Raw genomic sequence first — 22,028 nt, 5'->3', positions numbered from 1 at the left:
ATATCTAAATCAATTTTGTGAGACATTATTTCACATACAGAAATTCATGCTGGCTATTGCTAATCAGCTCTTGCTTTTCCAAATGCATGTATATCCAATTCATCAAAATCCCTTCCAATAATTTTCCCATTCCTGCTTTTAGGCTCACAAGCCTGTGGCTTCCTGGATTATCCTTGTCACCCTTCTTATGTAAAGGCACAACATTAGCTATCCTCTAGTTTTCTGCTTCCTCACATGTGGCTAATGATAATACAGGGGTCTCTACAATTTCTGCCCAAGCTTCCCCACAATGCCCCTGGATGCATTTGGTCAAGCCACAGGAATTTATGCACCTCCATGCACTTTAAGACCACTAACACCTCCTTCATCATAAAGTTGATATATTTTGAGACAGCACTATTGTCTTCAATGAATTTCCTAGCTTCCATAAATTTGAGATAAGAAGTATTTATTTAAGATATTGCTTATCTCCTGTGGCTTCACACATAGACAACCATGCTGATCCTTAAAGTGGTCTATTCAATCTCTTATTTCCCTTTTGCGCTTGATATATTCCTTTACCCTCTCTGTCAAAGCTATCTCATGCCCTCTTCTTCCCTCTTGTTTTCCCTCCTAAATCTCTTATGTCGAGGGATTTGCCTTATCCCAGTTGACATACCCCTACTTCTTTTTCCTGAGCAGAACCTCAATATCCCTCGTAAATCCAGAATTCCCTAATCCTGCAAAACTTGACCTTCACTCTAACAGGAATATGCTGGCCCTGAACTCCCCCCTTCTCACTTTTATAAGGCTCCCACTTGCCAAGCATTGCCTTACCTGCAACAGCCTTTCCAAGTTCCTGTCCTATGGATCTAAATTAGCCTCGATGTAGGACTTTAACTGGGGACTGATCCTATCTTTTTCCATAGCTATTTCAAAACTTAGAGAATTATGGTCACTGATCCAAAAGTGCTCCCCCACTACACTTCAGCTACTTGCCCTGCCTCAGTTCTGAACAAGAGGTCCAGTATTGTCCCCTCTCTTTTTCCTTAAGAACATTTTCCTGAACACACTAAACGAATTCTGCTCCATCCAAACCTTTTGCAATGGAATCAGTCAATGTTAGCTAATTTAAAAATGACCCAACATTACAACACTATGAGTTTAACAGCTATCTGCAATCTCTCTTCATATTTGTAACCTCTAATTCATGCTGACTACAGGGAGGGCTCACGATACAATCACATCAAGGTGATCGCTACTTATTTCTGAGTTCCACCCATATAGCCTTACCAGATCATCCCTCAGGAATCTCTTTCTAAATATATCTGTGTGGTTTAACATAATCAATATCACTGCTCCACGGACACTGATTAGGGAAAACATGGAAACATAGAAACATAGAAAATCTACAGCACAATACAGGCCTTTCAGCCCACAAAGCTGTGCTGAACATATCCTTACCTTAGAACTACCTAGGTTTACCCATAGCCCTCTATTTTTCGAAGCTCCACGTATCCATCCAGGAGTCTCTTAAAAGACCCTACTGTTTCCGCCGGCAGCCCATTCCATTCGCTCACCACTCTCTGCATAAAAAACTTACCCCTGACATCTCCTCTGTACCTACTCCCCAGCACCTTAAAACTGCGCCCTCTCGTGTTAGCCATTTCAGCCCTGGGGAAAAGCCTCTGACTATCCACACAATCAATGCCTCTCATTATCTTGTACACCTCTATCAGGTCACCTCTCATCCTCCGTCGCTCCAAGGAGAAAGGGCTGAATTCACTCAACCTGTTCTCATAAGGCATGCTCCCCAATCCAGGCAACATGCTTGTAAATCTCCTCTGCACCCTTTCTATGGTTTGCACATCCTTCCTGTAGTGAGGCGACCAGAATTGAGCACAGTACTGCAAGTGGGGTCTGACCAGGGTATCACAGGAATATTTAAGAAGAGACTTCACCCTCCCTTCTTACCACCAGCTCTCTCATACCTGTAGCACAGAACACTGATCTGCCAGTCCTGGCCAGCCCTCAAACTTACTTCTGTAATAGCTATACTGTAATATCCCAGTTCCATGTAGCTATCCATGTGCTGACACGAGGAAATCTTCAGATGCTGGAAATTCAAGCAACACATGTGCTGAGTTCATCTGCCTTATCTGTCAGGTTTCATGCATTAAAATAAGTAGACCTTTTTTCCTGTCCTGCCCCTGATCTTGCTCTCTTGAAATTTTTTATTTCCCTCAAACTTCTCATCTTCCGCACTACTTCTTTGATTTCACACCCTTGCCAGGCTAATTTAAACTCTCCTAAATGGCACTAGCAAATCTCCAGGATATTGGTTCATAAACAAGAGAAAATCTGCGGATGCTGGAAATCCGAGCAACACACACACAATGCTGGAGGAGCTCAGCAGGCCAGGCAGCATCTATGGAAAAGAGTACAGTCGACGTTTCGGCGACCCCAGCATTTTGTGTGTGTTGCTCGGATATTGGTTCATCCCCAGTTCAGGTGCAACCTATCCCCCCTGTATACGTCACCTCTGTCCCAGAAGAGAGTCCAATAATACAAGAGCCTGAATCCCTCCCTTGTCCTCCAGCAACTCAGCCAAACATTCATCTGACTACTCTTACCCTCACTAGCAAGTGGCACTGCTTGTAATCTGGTTTACAGTACATGAGGCCCTGCTTTTTAAACTTTGGGCTTCCCTCCATACTACAAGCAAATATAAAATATCAAATGGATAGAAAATATTGGAAAAAATGCTCAATATTTTTTACAACACATTAGTATTTTATCCAATCTTATCTGAAGCACTAATCAACTCACAGATATTTATATTAAAGCTCTATCATTTACATATCCCCTAATCATTCTGAATGTTACTCATGCTTTGTACTTTGTCATTTACTTGTCATTGAAGTGAGCATCCTTAACTGCTACAATGTGAGAATTTTACAGAAGAGGACTTGAATGGGCCTCTAGCTATACTTTAATGCCAGATCTGAACATCTTTCTTTGTCTTTTACTTGCCTTTTTTTTTTGTTTCTTTTCATCTGCCATCTGGTGAAGACATTTTGAACTGTTTTGGGATTGTCTTCCTTTTAGTATTCAGGAAACATTGAGTGTTCCTTTTAATTTTAGAAGGAAGCAAAGAAGAACTGGATGGATGCCAGTTAGTCTGTGCACAGGGCAGACAGGCAGATAACTCAACCTGTTTATACACCTCCACCATCAATTACAGGCATCTCATCAGAAAACACCAGCTGGAACCAGATACAAACCCTCCAGGCCAACAGACTGCTAGTGGCCAAGCTGAGCCATCTGTTGCAAAAATACTTGCATCTAACGCACACCACCGAACTGGCATCAATATTAGCAAAAATGATCAGGGGCAACATGTTCCCTTCTTGTAGCCCATGTTGTAGTCATGTGCTCAGCTGTCAATGCATTCAGGACCAGCATAACTTCCAAATCATATAATCATCCAGAGAACTGATAGAGCTGTTTTATAAAGAAAAGACACCCCCTACTCAATGGAGCTGGTTACGTTTTGGAACTGTGTGCCCCTAACGAGCGACCTGGGTGATCTTTGCTACCGAGCTCATAGCTGATGCTTACATTCCAGGTGAAATGCTGAAAAGTAGAAGGTTACGGACTGAAACAGTGGAACTATGCTCACAACTCTGCCATCTGCATGTTACAGGCCACTGGAAATTATTGGAAGGTAGAGATATCAAAGCCCATCTGTCATGTCAGCTGGTGACCTCTGCAGGGAGACCACTCTGGCTCTTACCGTAGATGAATACTGTGGGAAGAAGAGCAAGTTCCAGATAAGGCCAAAACAATTTCCTTTATGAGGATTAGCAAAAGCAGGAAACCTCCCCTGTGCCCCATGAGTGAAGGATGTGGCACTCTCCCGCCAACATTCAATCACATCCTCTTTAAGACTGCACACAAAGCTGCCTTTGGTGCCTGTCTGCTATCCACAGGATCCTTTGGAATGAGCCTATCTCTTGAAATCAGCCAGCTCCCACTCGGCTGTGAGTGACTGGGAAATTAAATCTCCTGTGTGGCTTCCCTCCAGAAACATGCAGACAATTAAAATCAAGATCAACTACAATTTAGGACTTTGTTTCAAGGCAGCATTAAACCTATGGATTCAAGTATTATTACTAAACTGTTTAAATGATCCTTTCTTTATGATGTGAGATGATAGCATATTGTCTTAGTATGCTACCAACTACATTAAAAAATCGAAGTGCTATTTGCCAAATTTACATTGCTTAAAGAAAATCATGGCCTGCTGGGTCGTTCAGTTTAAAAACAGATTTTGTATGGATTCAGCACTGATTTCAGCTTCAGTCATTTGAATAATGTTTCTGCAAATACAGTACATAACAATATAAATTGCATGGAACAACTCATTTTCTGTCATCAACACGAGAAAGTCTGCAGATACTGGAAATCAAAAGCTACACACACAAAAGGGTAAAGGAACTCAGCTAGTCAGGCAGCATCTATGGAGATGAAAAATAAACAGTCAATGTATTAACCCTTCTTCAGGACTGAAATGGAAGTGGGAAAATGCCAGAATAAACAGGTGGGGGCACGGGAAGCAGAATAGCTAGAAGGTGATAGGTGAAGATAGGTGGAGAGGAAAGATAAAGGGCTAGAGAAGAAGGAATCTGATAGGAAAAGAGAGTGGACCAAAGGAGAAAGGGAGGGGCTCCTGGGGGATATAATAGGGATGTGAGAAGAGGTAAGAGGCCAGAGTGGGGAACAGAAGTAGAGGGGAGAAAGTGGGAAATTCTTTTTACCAGAAGGAGAAATCAATATTCAGGTTGGAGGCTACACAAATGGAATATAAGGTGCTGCTCTTCTACCCTGGGGGTGGGCTCAAATTGGCATGAGGAGGCCATGGACTGACATGTTGGAACGGGAATGAGAATGGAAATTAAAATGCTTGGCCACCAGGAATTTCTACTTTTGGGGGATGGAACGGAAGTGCTCGACGAGGTGCACCCAATTTATGATGGGGTTCACCAATGTAGAGGAGGCCGCAACTGCAACAGCAGACACAATAGATAACTCCAGCAGATTTGCAGGTGAAGTGTTGCCTCACCTGGAAGGAGTATTTGGGGAGTTGAAGGAGGTGATGGAGGAGGTGAATGGGCAGGTGTAGCACTTAGGTTGCTTGCAGGGACAAGTGCCTGGAGAGAGATTGGTGGGGAGGGATGGATGGACAAAGGATTTTCTATCACATGCTTTTTCTCCACATCACAGGAAAGTATGTGTAAGATCCTTGGCTTTTTAACTAACTCTACATACTCTCCTTATAAATTCACACCAAAAGCAGATGATCAGCTTGCTGGGTCTGGTTTCAAAAACTACTCACATTGATGAACTGAAAATATCCTTATTAAATGCAAGGATAATTTGTGAAATTAATCTATTAATTTAATTAACTTCAGAGATTAATCTCAAGCTAATTTCATTTGGGCACAGACCCATATTGCAAAGCTGCCAATATTGACGATCCCATTTTAAAAGGTCACGGACGCATTGAATAGATGTTCCATCTTACGAATTGTTATGTACAAAATAAAATTATGCTGAATTGAATTTTTTAAAATTCAAACAATTTTAATGAAGACAATTCAAACCAGTTAATCATTTTTCATTGAAAATCAGCCAAATAAATACAAAAGTACCTCTTCAAAAATGGTGAAGTATTTCTATTGATCCATCCAGAACTGCAGTACCCATTAAATGGACTATATTGCGAAGGAAACATTGATTTTGTTTGCCGTACAATTTTCAGTATGAATGAATATCATGACCACCCCAAGCTAATTGGTTGACAATATTTTGTTAATCAAAACCCTGCTAAATCCAGAGTCTCACTTCCTAAAACCAAAGGCTAAATTGAACTCCACCAAACTGGTTTTATTTGCTACGCTGGTGCTTGCTTCATCATTGCTGAAGAAAACTAGCAGCCAAGTGCCAGCAATACAATAATTTATCAAACAAGGTCACCTCCCAGTTTAACCCGAAGCACTAGGTGTTAATGTGGGAGCATCAGATGTGGGTCTCATACCACTGTGTAATTATGATGTCTTTATCCATTTGTTAAGTTTGAGGAACAATGATTACATCTACATATTGTCTTCTAAAATGTAAAGTGTACTTTTTCTACCACAGGCCAGCAATTAAGATTTAAAAATCAGCAATCCTTATCCCGATGGAAATGAAAGCTAACAATTGGTGACTGGCTGTTCGAAAGCTACATTAATACTGGTACTCAGCATTCATCCATGCATTCCATTTACTGCACAGACAAAATTATTGCATGCACACTCATGGGACTGATGTTATACATAAAGGAAAATGCTTAAAACTGTCCAAAATACATAAAAATATTCCACAAATTGCTTCAATTACAGACATTTCCATACAGAGAAAACACCATTCAATTACAGACACTTTCATAAAGAAAACACAGTAAAAGTTTGATGAATCTGAACTGTTAACCCTTAAACTGTTGAAAAGCCTGAGAAAAATCTTCTTTCTTTGAAATTTCAAATTCACTATGCAGTCTGATGCAGGTTAGGATATTATTTGTGCTGTAAAACAACATGGGGATTAGCAGCCAATTTACATGGCATTGATCAAACTTTATTCCTAAGAAACATTCTAAAATCTTCATAAAAATGAGCTATTGTAACATTTTAAAGCAAATATTATGGCAAGCAACCACTTCAGTTTAGTTTTCCATCATCACCTTCACCATTTTCAACTTTCATTTTTACATTGGGCCAGCCTCCCAGCTGCTCAGATTATTTGCTGGTGAGATTTGTGTTGGACCCTGACCTGCTGAGTCCCTTTCACATTTTGTGCCTTGCTCCAGATTTCAGCATCTGCAGTCTCTAATGTCTCCAATCTTCTATTGAAGTCTACCAAAAAAATATCCTGGAAATTAGCCAGCCCTCAGGAATCACTTTCCGGGTCTGTTCCCTTGGTTTGTTCATTCCAAGATTCTGTATATACAACAGCTATACATGTACTGTGTCCAAAATGCACTGCAGTTACTCACCTAAGCTATTCTGTAAGCACCGCTCAAAACCCTAACTTCTACCACCAAGAAAGGCAAGGAATATAGACACATCGGAAATCTGCAGGTTCCTCTCTAAGTTGTATACAATCCTGATTTGGAACAATATTGCTGATTATATACCTGTCCCTTCATTTTTGCTCTGTCTAAATCATCAATTTCCCCACTTCATTGTATTGTGGGTGTATCTCCACCTAAAGGATTGCAGATTCAAGAAGGCAGCTCACCACAATCTTCTTAAGGGTAATAGAGATGCACAATACATACGGTCTCCTCAGCCACACTTAGATCCAAAAAAAACCCCAAAAATATTTGCAGATGTTCCAAAAAGTTCTGTGATCGGCAACCTGCTGGGTGAATGGAGTGTATCTTACTGGTGAAAGTTACAACCATATTTTCTCAGTTATGCAGATTCCTTAAGAACTACGCATATATATCCATCATTGCCAAGTGGAAGATTTGTTTTTTAGCTTAAAACCCGTTAGGGAAATCATATGCTCAAGGCGAAACCAGCAGCACTATCAATTGAAAATCTGCAAATGCCGGAAATCCAAGCAACATACATAAAATGCTGAAGGAACTCAGCAGGCCAGGCAGCATCTTTGGAAAAGAGCTACCAGTTTCGAGCCGAGACCTTCTGGCAGGACTATATTAAGCTGTCTAGAACTGGCTCTGGGGCAATTGAAAGAACAGGTAGGAGTGACAGATGAACTGGCAGAGATAAAGGGAATATAATGGAATGGAGGAGAAGTCGAGAACAATGGGGTGATATGCTGACAGAATGAGTCAGGTGGAACAACATGGAAACAGTTCATATACTACGAAAATCTGAGTGATGAAAGTGTGCTTTGTACTAATACAATTTATTCAAGCAACACATCTTTAACTTCTGAATTTGGGACTGAAGTACAGCATTAGTGTCTGGGAGATATCTGTTCTCAGAAATCAGGTCACATATCACCATAATTTAATGTGCTATGCAACCAGATTTCAATGTGAACAAAAATCAGGGACTTGCAGCTTTGATCTCAATCTTTGCTATTTCCATTCTGGATTCCTTAGTGATCTGCCGGAGAGCATACGGAGGACTGTGTACATGTGCAGTGGCAGGGACATTCAACAATATGCAAAGTGTGCCTGCAAAGGCTTCAGGATTTTCATCTCCACTGGTGTGGCTTGTGCCAAATGCAGCCAGTTCCCTCAACAAACAGACTTCCACTGTATCATGAAGCCTGCAGAACAGGCTGCAGGATTCATATGGATCTCTTTATCGCTTTCACTGATGTCCTTCAGGGTCCACTGTAATCACAATTACGACCTCACACTTCCATCTGGCCAAAACTTGTGACCTCAGCCTGATCCATCACCATACCACCCATCAATCACCTGTTACTTAATCCTTATCCAAACCCTCCTCTCCCCAAGGTAATCAACATTCACCAACACTGTTGCTGGCAGCTCACCCTTATTTTGAACCACCCTTAGATTCTCAATGTTTCTCAACCCTAAGGGATCCTGTTCTCTGTGAACCCTTGGACCAGCTACAATCCTGCCTAAAGGATTTCCTTTGCGCAGTTGCCGAGAAAATTAACTCTACAATGTCAATACAGTGCACAAAGCCGTGATTGGTATAAATAAGTCTGGAATTTCCTAAGCCCCTGAATAAGATTGTATTTCTTCCCTCACTAACTCTGGGCGTTATAATTCACAACTCTCCTGATGTCAGACATACTTACTGTTGCACTGAATCAGAATTTCCTTTCTGAAGTGAACAAGGGAGTTATCCCTGGCAGCATGACCACCTCTGTCTGCAGCGGCACCATGACAGCTCGCAGGTCATCATGATTAACCACTGACACTGCAGTGGATTCCAACTGGTGATCAGTTCACTGAGCTTCCTTACTTATCATCAAAACTGATGGACGATGATGATCTGGGTGCGTACTGCTGATGCATGAACTCCAACATAAAGCGCACAGCTGAAGACTCTCCAGCGCATTAAAAAGCAAACTAAATAACTGCAAGACTCTGTTCTTTGCAGTGAAACTAAGAATCAGTGCCTTAAAAAGAATGTCAGTACTTTTATGTTGTTCCATTCATTGCTCTTGGCCTAAAACCGACAAGTGAATAGAACAGTGCCCAGCATTTGAAAGTTCTGATGAATGACAGGCTGTTTGGTAGAATAAATAGTAAATCATCTTAGGATCCTCCAGACTTGACACCAGCTAGAGAAAATCACCATTCTATTATTGTCATCACTTACTTATCATTAGACAATGCAGATTAATGATGTTATTAACAAATACATTGTCTTTCAACTATGAGAAACTAACACTAAAGTTATCCAGGCAGAGACTGTACTGATCACTATAAACTGTGCAATACCTAACTACTCCTATGGCTTTGGAAACATTTTGATTATCAGATAACTACAGTATAATAGAATTGTAAACAACAGGAATTCTGCAGATGCTGGAAATTCAAGCAACACACATAAAAGTTGCTGGTGAATGCAGCAGGCCAGGCAGCATCTCTAGGAAGAGTACAGTCGACGTTTTGAGCCGAGACCCTTTGTCAGGACTAACTGAAGGAAGAGCTAGTAAGAGATTTGAAAGTTGGAGGGGGAGGGGGAGATCCAAAATGATAGGAGAAGACAGGAGGGGGAGGGATGGAGCCAAGAGCTGGACAGGTGATAGGCAAAAGGGATACGAGAGGATCATGGGACAGGAGGTCCGGGAAGAAAGACAAGGGGGGGTGGAACCCAGAGGATGGGCAAGGGGTATATTCAGAGGGACAGAGGGAGAAAAAGGAGAGTGAGAGAAAGAATGTTTGTATAAAAATAAATAACGGATGGGGTACGAGGGGGAGGTGGGGCATTAGCGGAAGTTAGAGAAGTCGAAGTTCATGCCATCAGGTTGGAGGCTACCCAGACGGAATATAAGGTGTTGTTCCTCCAACCTGAGTGTGGCTTCATCCTAACAGTAGAGGAGGCCGTGGATAGACATGTCAGAATGGGAATGGGATGTGGAATTAAAATGTGTGGCCACTGGGAGATCCTGCTTTCTCTGGCGGAAAGAGCGTAGATCTTCAGCAAAGCGGTCTCCCAGTCTGCGTCGGGTCTTGCCAATATATAAAAGGCCACATCGGGAGCACCGGACGCAGTATATCACCCCAGCCGACTCACAGGTGAAGTGTTGCCTCACCTGGAAGGACTGTTTGGGGCCCTGAATGGTGGTAAGGGAGGAAGTGTAAGGGCATGTGTAGCACTTGTTCCGCTTACACGGATAAGTGCCAGGAGGGAGATCAGTGGGGAGGGATGGGGGAGACGAATGGACAAGGGAGTTGCGTAGGGAGCGATCCCTGCGGAATGCAGAGAGAGGGGGGGGAGGGAAAGATGTGCTTAGTGGTGGGATTCCGTTGGAGATGGCAGAAGTTACGGAGAATAATATGTTAGACCCGGAGGCTGGTGGGGTGGTAGATGAGGACCAGGGGAACCCTATTCCTAGTGGGGTGGCAGGAGGATGGAGTGAGAGCAGATGTACATGAAATGGGGGAGATGCGTTTAAGAGCAGAGTTGATAGTGGAGGAAGGGAAGCCCCTTTCTTTAAAAAAGGAAGACATCTCCCTCGTCCTAGAATGAAAAGCCTCATCCTGAGAGCAGATGCGGCGGAGACGGAGGAATTGCGAGAAGGGGATGGTGTTTTTGCAAGAGACAGGGTGAGAAGAGGAATAGTCCAGATAGCTGTGAGAGTCAGTAGGCTTATAGTAGACATCAGTGGATAAGCTGTCTCCAGAGACAGAGACAGAAAGATCTAGAAAGGGGAGGGAGGCTTCGGAACGCTCTGCTCTCCACTCCCTCTGCACTAATCCTAACCTTATTATTAAACCCGCTGAGAAGGCGGGTGCTGTTGTAGTCTGGCGTACTGACCTCTACCTTGCCAAGGCACAGCGACAACTCGCGGATACCTCCTCTTATTTACCCCTCGATCTTGACCCCACTAAGGAGCACCAGGCCATTGTCTCCCACACCATCACCGACTTTATCCACTCAGGGGATCTCCCATCCACTGCTACCAACCTTATAGTTCCCACACCTCGCACTTCCCGTTTCTACCTCCTACCCAAGATCCACAAACCTGCCTGTCCTGGCTGACCTATTGTCTCAGCTTGCTCCTGCCCCACCGAACTCGTTTCTGCATACCTCGACACGGTTTTATCCCCCTTTGTTCAATCCCTTCCGACCTAAGTTCTCACGCTCTTAAACTTTTCGATGATTTTAAGTTCCCTGGCCCCCACTGCTTTATTTTCACCATGGATGTCCAGTCTCTATATACTTCCATCCCCCATCAGGAAGGTCTCAAAGCTCTATGCTTCTTTTTGGATTCCAGACCTAATCAGTTCCCCTCTACCACCACCCTGCTCCGTCTAGCGGAATTAGTTCTTACTCTTAATAATTTCTCCTTTGGCTCCTCCCACTTCCTCCAAACTAAAGGTGTAGCTATGGGCACCCATATGGGTCCTAGCTATGCCTGCCTTTTTGTTGACTTTGTGGAACAATCTATGTTCCGTGCCTATTCTGGTATCTGTCCCCCACTTTTCCTTCGCTACATCGACGACTGCATTGGCGCTGCTTCCTGCACGTATGCAGAACTCGTTGACTTTATTAACTTTGCCTCCAACTTTCACCCTGCTCTCAAGTTTACCTGGTCCATTTCAGAAACCTCCTTCCCCTTTCTAGATATTTCTGTCTCTGTCTCTGGAGACAGCTTATCCACTGATGTCTACTATAAGCCTACTGACTCTCACAGCTATCTGGACTATTCCTCTTCTCACCCTGTCTCTTGCAAAAACACCATCCCCTTCTCGCAATTCCTCCGTCTCCGCCGCATCTGCTCTCAGGATGAGGCTTTTCATTCTAGGACGAGGGAGATGTCTTCCTTTTTTAAAGAAAGGGGCTTCCCTTCCTCCACTATCAACTCTGCTCTTAAATGCATCTCCCCCATTTCACGTACATCTGCTCTCACTCCATCCTCCCACCACCCCACTAGGAATAGGGTTCCCCTGGTCCTCACCTACCACCCCACCAGCCTCCGGGTCCAACATATTATTCTCCGTAACTTCCGCCACCTCCAACGGGATCCCATCACTAAGCACATCTTTCCCTCCCCCCCCCGCATTCCACAGGGATCGCTCCCTACGCAACTCCCTTGTCCATTCGTCCCCCCCATCCCTCCCCACTGATCTCCCTCCTGGCACTTATCCGTGTAAGCGGAACAAGTGCTACACATGCCCTTACATTTCCTCCCTTACCACCATTCAGGGCCCCAAACAGTCCTTCCAGGTGAGGCAACACTTCACCTGTGAGTCGGCTGGGGTGATATACTGCGTCCGGTGCTCCCGATGTGGCCTTTTATATATTGGCGAGACCCGACGCAGACTGGGAGACCGCTTTGCTGAACGTCTACGCTCTGTCCGCCAGAGAAAGCAGGATCTCCCAGTGGCCACACATTTTAATTCCACATCCCATTCCCATTCTGACATGTCTATCCACGGCCTCCTCTACTGTAAGGATGAAGCCACACTCAGGTTGGAGGAACAACACCTTATATTCCGTCTGGGTAGCCTCCAACCTGATGGCATGAACATCGACTTCTCTAACTTCCGCTAATGCCCCACCTCCCCCTCGTACCCCATCTGTTACTTATTTTTATACACACATTCTTTCTCTCACTCTCCTTTTTCTCCCTCTGTCCCTCTGAATATACCCCTTGCCCATCCTCTGGGTCCCCCCCCCCGTCTTTCTTCCCGGACCTCCTGTCCCATGATCCTCTCGTATCCCTTTTGCCTATCACCTGTCCAGCTCTTGGCTCCATCCCTCCCCCTCCTGTCTTCTCCTATCATTTTGTATCTCCCCCTCCCCCTCCAACTTTCAAATCCCTTACTCACTCTTCCTTCAGTTAGTCCTGACGAAGGTTCTCGGCCTGAAACGTCGACTGCACCTCTTCCTAGAGATGCTGCCTGGCCTGCTGCGTTCACCAGCAACTTTTATAATAGAATTGTACTGGATTCACAATGTCAGAATCCTCGGATCAATCTACTTCCATCTTCAGTGTTGCATTCAAATTCTATGAAGATTTTATCTTAAAATTTGATATTTAAGTCTTCAATTTAGGTTTACTTATTTAGAGCTACTGCGGGGAACAGGCCTTACTAGCCCAATGAGCTGCACATCACAGCAACCCAACTATTTAACACTAGCTTAATCACAGGACAATTTACAATGATCAATTAACATTCTTTTCAGTACGTCTTTGGACTGTGGGAGGAAACCAGAGCACGCAGGAGAAACTCACGCAGTCACAGGGAGAACATTCAAACTCTGCCACAATCAGAGACTTGGAATTATCCCTGATAATCCATGGAGGGGCAGGTAGTGTTGAGAAAACAGAAAGGCTGCCAAAGGATTTAGAAAGATTTGGAGAATGGGCAAGAAAGTGGCAAATGAAATACAATGTTGGAAAATGCATTGTCATGCACTTTGGTAGAAGAGATAAATGTGCAGACTATTTTCTAAATAGGGAGAAAGTCCAAGAATCTGAGATGCAAAGGGACTTGGGAGTCCTTGCGCAGAACACCCGAAGGGTTAACTTGCAGGTTGAGTCAGTGGTGAGGAAGGCAAATGCAGTGTCAGCATTCATTTCAAGATCTCTAGAATATAGGTGCAGCGATGAGATGCTGAGGCTTTATCAGGCACTGGTGAGGCCTCACCTAGAGCATTGTGAACAGTTTTGGGCTTCTCACCTAAGAAAAGATGTGTTGGCATTGGGGAGCGTCCAGAGGAGGTTCACAAGGATGATTCCAGGAATGAAAGGGTTATCATATGAGAACGTTTGATGGCTTTGGGCCTGTACTCGCTTAAGTTTAGAAGGATGAGAGGGGATCTCATTGAAACCGTTCAAATGTTGAAAGGCCTGGACAAGTAGATATGGAAAGGGGAGTCTAGGACAAGAGGGAACAGCCTCGGAATAGAAAGGTATCCATTAAATCAGAGATACGAGAAACTTCTTTAGCCAGAGGGAAGTGAACTTGCGAAATTTGTTACCACAGGCAGCAGTGGAGGGCAGGTTGTTAGGTGTATGTAAGGCGGAGATTGATGGGTTCTTGATTGGCCACGACATCAAAAGTTATGGGGAGAAGGCCTTGGAGTAGAGCTGAGGAGGAGAAAATCAGTTTAGCCATGACTGAATGGCAGAGCCGATTCGATGGGGCCAAATGGCCTAATTCTGCTCCTATGTCTTATGGTCATGGTTTTTTTATGTTGGCTCTATCAGCCACACAAATATGGTGACTGCAGAAGCTGAGGATTCTGATGCAAGTGACTCACCTCGTGACTCCGCAGACTGATTTTATTACCTCAAGTCAAGTGTGTAATTTAACACTTCATATTTACCCTCTCAGGGCTGTAGTAATAGCCCTTGAGAAGCTCAAAAACATCCAAGATAAAACAAACCAATGGGTTCTTACGCACCATTATCAGCTTATTTCTTATTATTCCTATTCAGTTTATTCTTATTAATATATTTTATTGTCTTTAACAAAACTCACAATCCAGGGGACTAATAGGTCTGTATAACTCCCTTACTTTGTTATGGTGATAGCTTTACTGATGCTAATTATGATGTCTGTGCACTAAAGTTAACTTGTTGATTGTGCTTCTCCCTGTTTCTGTATCTTTTCTAAAACTATGGTAGTGCATCCTGTATTTTTCTTCCTTCCACCAATGGCCAACTGGAGATTCAGAGTGTACCAGCCACATGATGCACAATAGCAAATCACTGAAGGCTCTTGGCCAACAAGTTACAAATCCATTACAAATAAAGGCATAGCTGGCAGTTATATAGAACTTTACTATTTGTGCACTGTCACCCCTAATCACACACAGCATTGCTTAGAACTACAGCACTGATCGCTGCTGCATCAAGTATAACTACACACAGCAGTCTGAGATCCTCCTCTGTAAGTACAACAATATTTCAAGTGGTTGACTTGTCCACCCATCATTCAAGGATGCTTATTAATGAGGAATTAAGTCCTTGAACCATGGATGCCATCTGACTTGCCTGCTTGCAAACATGGCTGACCTACTTTTGTAGCTTAAAGCTGGTTAGGAGAATCAGCAAAAAGAAAGGGAAGGCGGGAAATGTATGTGGGTGACAAACTTACAAAGAAACTTACACATGGCAGAATTGAAGTGACAGACTGAGATCGGTTTTAGTCAATAATGGATGTTTTGAGCTAAATGGGTGTTGGAATACTTTCCAGTGCCCGTGTTTCACAAACTGCCGCACCCTTTGTAACTAAACACTTCTGGACAACTATCCCAATTTAACTCTTCGTGATGCAGACTTCATCACACGAACCTGCTAAACCTCAACGTATTTCTTTGTCCCTACATCTTTGTCTCTAATAAACGTGCTGAAACCATTTCCTTTTCCAAGATGATAATAAATAGATTACTGAACAATGCTATAAGAAAATGATGAATTGGACTGTCCAGAGTTCTATTATTACCATTATTACCAGTGGTTTTTCATTATAATGTTGTAAAATTTACTTCAGCCTTTGATTTGCTGAAGCAGGGAAGTAAAAGCCAAAATGCACTGGGCTTTTGGGCCAAGGCTGACCTTGCGAGAATGGTCAGCTGCAGGATGAAGTAATAAGGTACTTAATTAAAGGCATGCCTTTGCATACTAATTCTAAAGCTTCAGAGAACTTCAATCATTTGCTAATAGTATGGAAAATGGCAAGTTCTTCAAATGGAAACACGCTGGCGCGCATTGGCCTTTTTAACCAACACCAATGAGAGAGAAAATAAAATGAGACATAAATATAAATTGCACTTCATGCAGCAGAAATCTTGCACAACAGCACAACTGGCCGACAGGACAACAAAGTAAATATACCAATAAGTTATCTAGATCAAAACAGAAAAAAAACTAATGTTATTTATAATGAAACAATAAAAATCAGCATTGCAAAGCTATAACTTAACACTCCTGTGTTCCATATAATGAAGAAATATGGATTTCTATATAGAAAATAATATATTTGCAACTTATAATAAATAAAGGAATCCTATTTTTAATGTAACAGTCCTGTGATACAAATAGGATACTGCATACCTGTATCACATACTGTTTGCATTGCAGATAGAAATTGTCACATGCCTCCTCGAGACTCATTCTCTATTGAATGACTCTATGACTAATTAAGTCAATAATAAAAGATGAGTTTGTAGTTACACTGTGACCATAGCTGATCATTCTTCTAAGATCAGTTAATAAAAGTATACTGGAACTAATTATTATTTTATGATTTATATTATATTATATTATTGTTTCTCCTCATTGTTCAGATTTTCTACACACACACACAATCTTGAAAATCCTGTTTGAAAGGATGAAGGTGTTCTGAAGGGCAGCACATTAATGACAAGAGAAAGATTAGAAGCAACTAGCTGAAAGAGATAGGAGCAAAATATTCCCATTAAATACATCACTGGGTCCTCAGGTCCAGGACTGATTACTGAAAAAAAGTGTACTATTGTTTATTTTCTTCCACAATCATGCACACCTTGTTCAGGCAAGCACAGGCCAGGAGCTTACTGAGTAAAATGTTGTTAGAGTTCATCCACTCAAGACTAATGGAAAAGTCTGCGTACTCCCAGTCAATGCTTGTGTTTGAGATAATAGGGTTACTGCTGCTTCAAAGAATATGATTCATACCACATTCAGACTTTGAACTTGATATGCTTTTTTCACTTATTCATTTGATCGTTACCTCACGGTTTAGAACCTAGAGATAAAACTGGACCCTTCCATATGAAGGTTACAAAAATATATTGGCGAGTTGTTACTGAAAAGTTACTCATTATTCACCTCCTTTTCCACTCATTTGGTTTGTGTCTATCTACCTCATTGCTTCAATTTCTGATTCACACCTCTCAGTGTCTCTTGGATTGAGGGGGAGGCACTGAAAGGTCTCAGTCTTCAGGAATCCTAATATTTCAGTTACTGGCTCAGTTTTTAGTTTCATACAATCTATAACATTGGAAAACACACTTACATCCCATAAAACATAATTCTGCTTCTTGTGAAGCTTTCAAGTTTATTATAAAGTTCAAAGTAAATTTACTATTGCAGTATGTATATGTCACTATATACTACCCTGAGATTCATTTTCTTGTAGGCATTCACAGTAGAACTAAGAAATACAGTAGAATTAATGAAAAAGCACACACAAATGAAGATTGACAAAAACCAAATGTGCAAAAGAAGACAATCTGTGCAAATGCAAAAGTTACTAATAAATAAATGCAGTAAGTAAATAAGTAATACTGAGAACATGAGTTGTAAATTCTTTGAAAGTGAGTCGATAGGTTATGGAATTGGTTCAGAGTCGAGATGAGTGAAGTGATTCACACTGTTTCAGGAGTCTGGCGGCTGAAGGGCTGTTTCTGAACCAGATGGTGTGCGACCTAAGGCTCCTGTACCTCTTTCCCTATGGCAGCAGCAAGAAGAGATCATTTGCCTGGATGGTGGGGGTTCCTGATGATGGATGCTGCTTTTTTTTTGTGGCAATGCTCCTTGTAGATGTGCTCATGAGCCCTTGGTTTTGAATTGGGTGACTGATTTATTGAACGGCTGCATTTGATGAGGTGTAACAGGATAAAAATGACTGGGTGTTACCTCTGTAAATCTGGTTTGAAAGATACAAGTCCTCCCCCTCCCAAGCCCCCCACTGCACCCCTCTCCCTCAACTCAAGGCAGGCGTGGTCAATTTTGTTTGTTTTGTTTTAAAGCTACCTTCATTACAGAGAAACCACGGTACAGAGAGGTGTAAAGCAGGACCAGATCAGTGACACACTGGAATTAAAATCTATCCTTTGAAGGAGTATGCATCCTATGGAAAGACTATTTTTAAACCATTCATTATGAATATTAATGAAGATACAGAGGGCTGACTGAACAACCACAGAATTGCTTTATCACAAGCAATTCCATATTGAAAGAACTGGATACAGGCTCACTCATTCAAATTAATTTTACAGAGTTTTACACAATTAGAAAGAAGATAATTAATTCATGATTTTAGCCAGATTTATATTTTAGACTTTGGGTAAAAAGGAAGTTCCTATTACCTTACCCAAAGCCATATTTCTTTACAGATCTTGCAGAGTTCTTCATTAAACAGGAAATCATTAAAAGGATCTGATTTTAACTTCAATTGGAAAGCTGGTGGCAACAGACCCTTGAAGCAGTCAGTCAGATGGCCAGTAGATTTTGAATGGTGGGCTTTATTTGAATTTCACTTGGCAGTTATACTGCAACTCGAATCTACCAACAACCCTGGCATTGGCTTCATCCACTATGGTCACTCACAGTGACAGAATCAGAGGAAAAGAGGAAATGTATTTATTCTGTTTTAACACAGCCACAGGATGAGTTTAATTTGCCCTTAAAATTCACAGACAGTGAATCCCATTTTTGATATAACATAACAAATAGAAAATGCTAGAGGAACTCAGCAGGTCGTGCAGCATCTGAGGAATAAACAGTTGATGATTTGGGCCACGACCCTTCTTCAGGACAGGAAAGGAAAGGGGAAGACACCAGAATAAGAAGATGGGGAAGGAGAAAGTTTTCCAGCTTGAGGGTGATAGGCAAAGACATGTTGGAAGGGGAGGGGATGAAGTGAGAAGCTGGGAGGTGATAGGTGGAAAAGTTAAAATGCTGAAGTAGAAAGAATCTGAAATGAGAGGAGAATAGACCATGGGAGAAAGGGAAGAAGGAAGGACACTGATAATTTTCCCCTCCCCCCCCTTCCCTTTTCTTCTATTCCCCACTCAGTCTCCCTTTGCATCTTTTTTTCTCCTCACCTGCCCATCACTCCCTGGTGCCCCTTCTAGCTTAAAGTCTTCCCTTTCCTGCTAACCTCTATACTGGCTTCTTCCCCTTCTCAAGTCCTAAAGACGGGCCTCAGCCGAAAATGTGAACCATTTATCCCTTTCCATAGATGGTGCTTGACCAGCTGATTTCCTCCAGGATTTTATATGTGTTACTCTGGATTTTCAGCATCGGCAGAATCTCTTGTGTTTTTGATATAAAGCAGTTTTTAATTCAACTGTTCAAAAGATAAACATGTTTACTCTGAAAGATTTTCTGGACGTATGGTTCAAACTATTACTAATTTGGTCAGAAGCATATATCAATATTTATATGAAAAGATCACTTTATGAAAATATCACAAAATAACATACTTCCAGGACAATAAGTAATTAGTCAATGTGATGGCTTGTCTTCAAGCAATATCCTCCCTGAACTTTCCACCTGAAAGGCACGCCGGCTGGGCTTTGGCCCCAGAGATTGCATCCAACCTTTGTACATCAGACAACCTTTGCTCTTTGCATGTGAGCCCAGAATCAGAGCACTGAGAAGCTTATCAATCATAAAGGGCACAACCCAACTCAGTTCAGTCTTGACCTTATTCAACTGTTCAAACAGAGTCCAGGTAATCACTGGAGATCAGCCAGCACAAGGCATCTGGTTGATTTGCTTCTAAGCCTGGATAAGTGACACCGAGATCACTTATTAGCACCGTCTCCCTATCTGAGATTAGTAAATTCCACATTAGAAATGTTATTAAATCCACAAGGCCATTTCTTAAAAACAACTATTATTAAGAATGGCAGAGCAGCTTTACAGCAGTGTAAAGTATGTGAATCACGGCTTTAAGGGTTATTTTTTAATACAGTGAGACCTGAATTAGACCACCTGGAGAGGCAAAGCAACAGGAACCTACCTTTCTTTTTGGATTCCTTTCTTGTGCCGGCTCTGACAACCTGTTGAACTTCTGTCTCCGTTGACATCCTAGTTATTACTCTGTCCTCTTCACACACTTTGCATACGCAGGCTCAATGTCGCACTCAGGTTCATTTATGAAAACTCTGTGAAAGTAGGTACCAGTCCAGACACTTCTATCCCAGGGAGCACATTTCACTTATTTCTGCTGAGGGCTGCAAGAGAGAAGAAACATTATGACCTTGGAGTACACATAAAATGGGATAATTTTTTCTACAAGAATGAGAACATTCGCATGCAATTCATTTTGATTGTATTTGTTTCGAAGAATACTGTTTAGTTCAACTAACATTTGAGATGTGCAGCACAGTAATGGGCCCTTTGGCACTACTTGTTCGGGCTGACTGTGATGCCTATCAATGCTAACTCTAACTTGCCTGAATCTCCCTAATCCTTTCCTATCCAAGTAACTGTCCAAATGTCCAGTTAACATAATGGTACCCACCTCTCCCAATTTTTCTGGAGCTTGTTCCAAAGAATGGCAGATCCCATGTGTGAAACAATTTCCCCTCAGATCTCCTTCAATTTTTCCCCCTCTCGCCTTAAACCTGTGCCCTCTAGCCTAAAACTCCACAACCCTAGGAGAAAAGATTTTGACTACTCTATCAATAACCCTCATTATTTTACCCTCTGCCTCTTATGACTAAGCCAATTTTTAGATTAGATTAGATTAGATTCAACTTTACTGTCATTGGGCCGAGTACAGATACAAAGCCAATGAAATGCATTTAGCATCTGACCAGAAATGCAAAGAATAGTGTTAATTACAAAATAACTGCAAATAAAAAAGTGCTACAGCACACAAATATAAAAGTACTGAGACAGTACAATATGGATGCAATACTGCTTAGCGCTGTGATGAGAGGTTTAGCAGTGTCACAGGCTCAGGGAAGAAGCTCTTCCTGTGCCTGTTGGTGCGGGAGCGGAGGCTCATCTAGCGCCTGCTGGATGGGAGGAGAGTAAAAAGTCCATGGTTAGGGTGAGATGCAACCCTGATAATGCTTCCCTGCCCAGGCAGCGTTTATGGCAGATGTTCTCAATGGTGGGCAATTGGGTGCCGATAATCCGCTGGGCAGTTTTCACCACACGCTGGAGTGCTTTGCGGTCCAATACGGGATAATTGCCATACCACACTGAGATGCAGTTGGTGAGTATGCTCTCAATGGTACAGTGGTAAAAGTCCATCAGTATCCTGGGACAGAGGTGAGCTTTCTTCATGCTCCGCTGGAAATGAAGGCGCTGTTGCGCCTTTATGATCAGGATGGAGGAGTTCAGGGACCAGGTGAGATCCTTGGAAATGTGGACACCAAGGAATTTTGGAACAAGCAACACACATCAAAGTTGCTGGTGAACGCAGCAGGCCAGGCAGCATCTGTAGGAAGAGGTGCAGTCGACGTTTCAGGGTCTCGGCCTGAAACGTCGACTGCACCTCTTCCTACAGATGCTGCCTGGCCTGCTGCGTTCACCAGCAACTTTGACGTGTGTTGCTTGAATTTCCAGCATCTGCAGAATTCCTGTTGTTTAAGGAATTTTGGATCCAGTTTGTCATCACAACTTAAATTCCATGTGCTTTAACTTTCTGAAACATCTTACTATGTAGAACTTGGTCAAAAGTCTTTCTAAATCTATGTTTACCACATTTACCTTCATCAATTTTCTCTATTATCTTCTCAACTGCACAAAATCACACTGACTCCTCCTGATCAGTCCCTGCCTTTCCAAATGAACATGAATCCCCTACAATTTTTCCAATAATTTCTCTTCAATTGATGTAAGGCTCACTGGTCTACAGTTCCTTGGTTTATCCCTATTGGCCCTTTTGAATAATGGAACAACATTAATTATCCTCCAGACATCTGGTACCTCACTCATGCAAAGATACAAAAAATCTCCAATAGTGCCCCAGCAGTTTCCCCTCTTGTTTCCCATAGCATCTTGGGACAGATTCTATCAAGCCCTGGGGATTTATCCATCTTAATGTATGCAAATATCTCTTCTGGTCTTCTTTTCTTTTT

General features: G+C 42.4%; 1 protein-coding gene across 1 annotated transcript in view; it reads right to left on the bottom strand.

Moving 5' to 3' along the window:
- Positions 1 to 22,028, bottom strand: part of dab1a (DAB adaptor protein 1a) — a 383,120-nt gene that overhangs the window by 226,476 nt on the left and 134,616 nt on the right. Inside the window, exon 2 of the mRNA XM_072274548.1 lies at positions 19,955 to 20,168. Coding sequence (XP_072130649.1) covers positions 19,955 to 20,021 — 67 coding nt within the window. The 5' untranslated portion in view covers positions 20,022 to 20,168. The remainder of the gene's footprint in view (positions 1 to 19,954; positions 20,169 to 22,028) is intronic.

This window comes from Mobula birostris, chromosome 12 (genome assembly GCF_030028105.1).
Source record: "Mobula birostris isolate sMobBir1 chromosome 12, sMobBir1.hap1, whole genome shotgun sequence".
Lineage (NCBI taxonomy): Eukaryota > Metazoa > Chordata > Chondrichthyes > Myliobatiformes > Myliobatidae > Mobula > Mobula birostris.
Note: the sequence above shows the minus strand (reverse complement) of the source record. Positions and strands in the feature narration are given on the sequence as shown.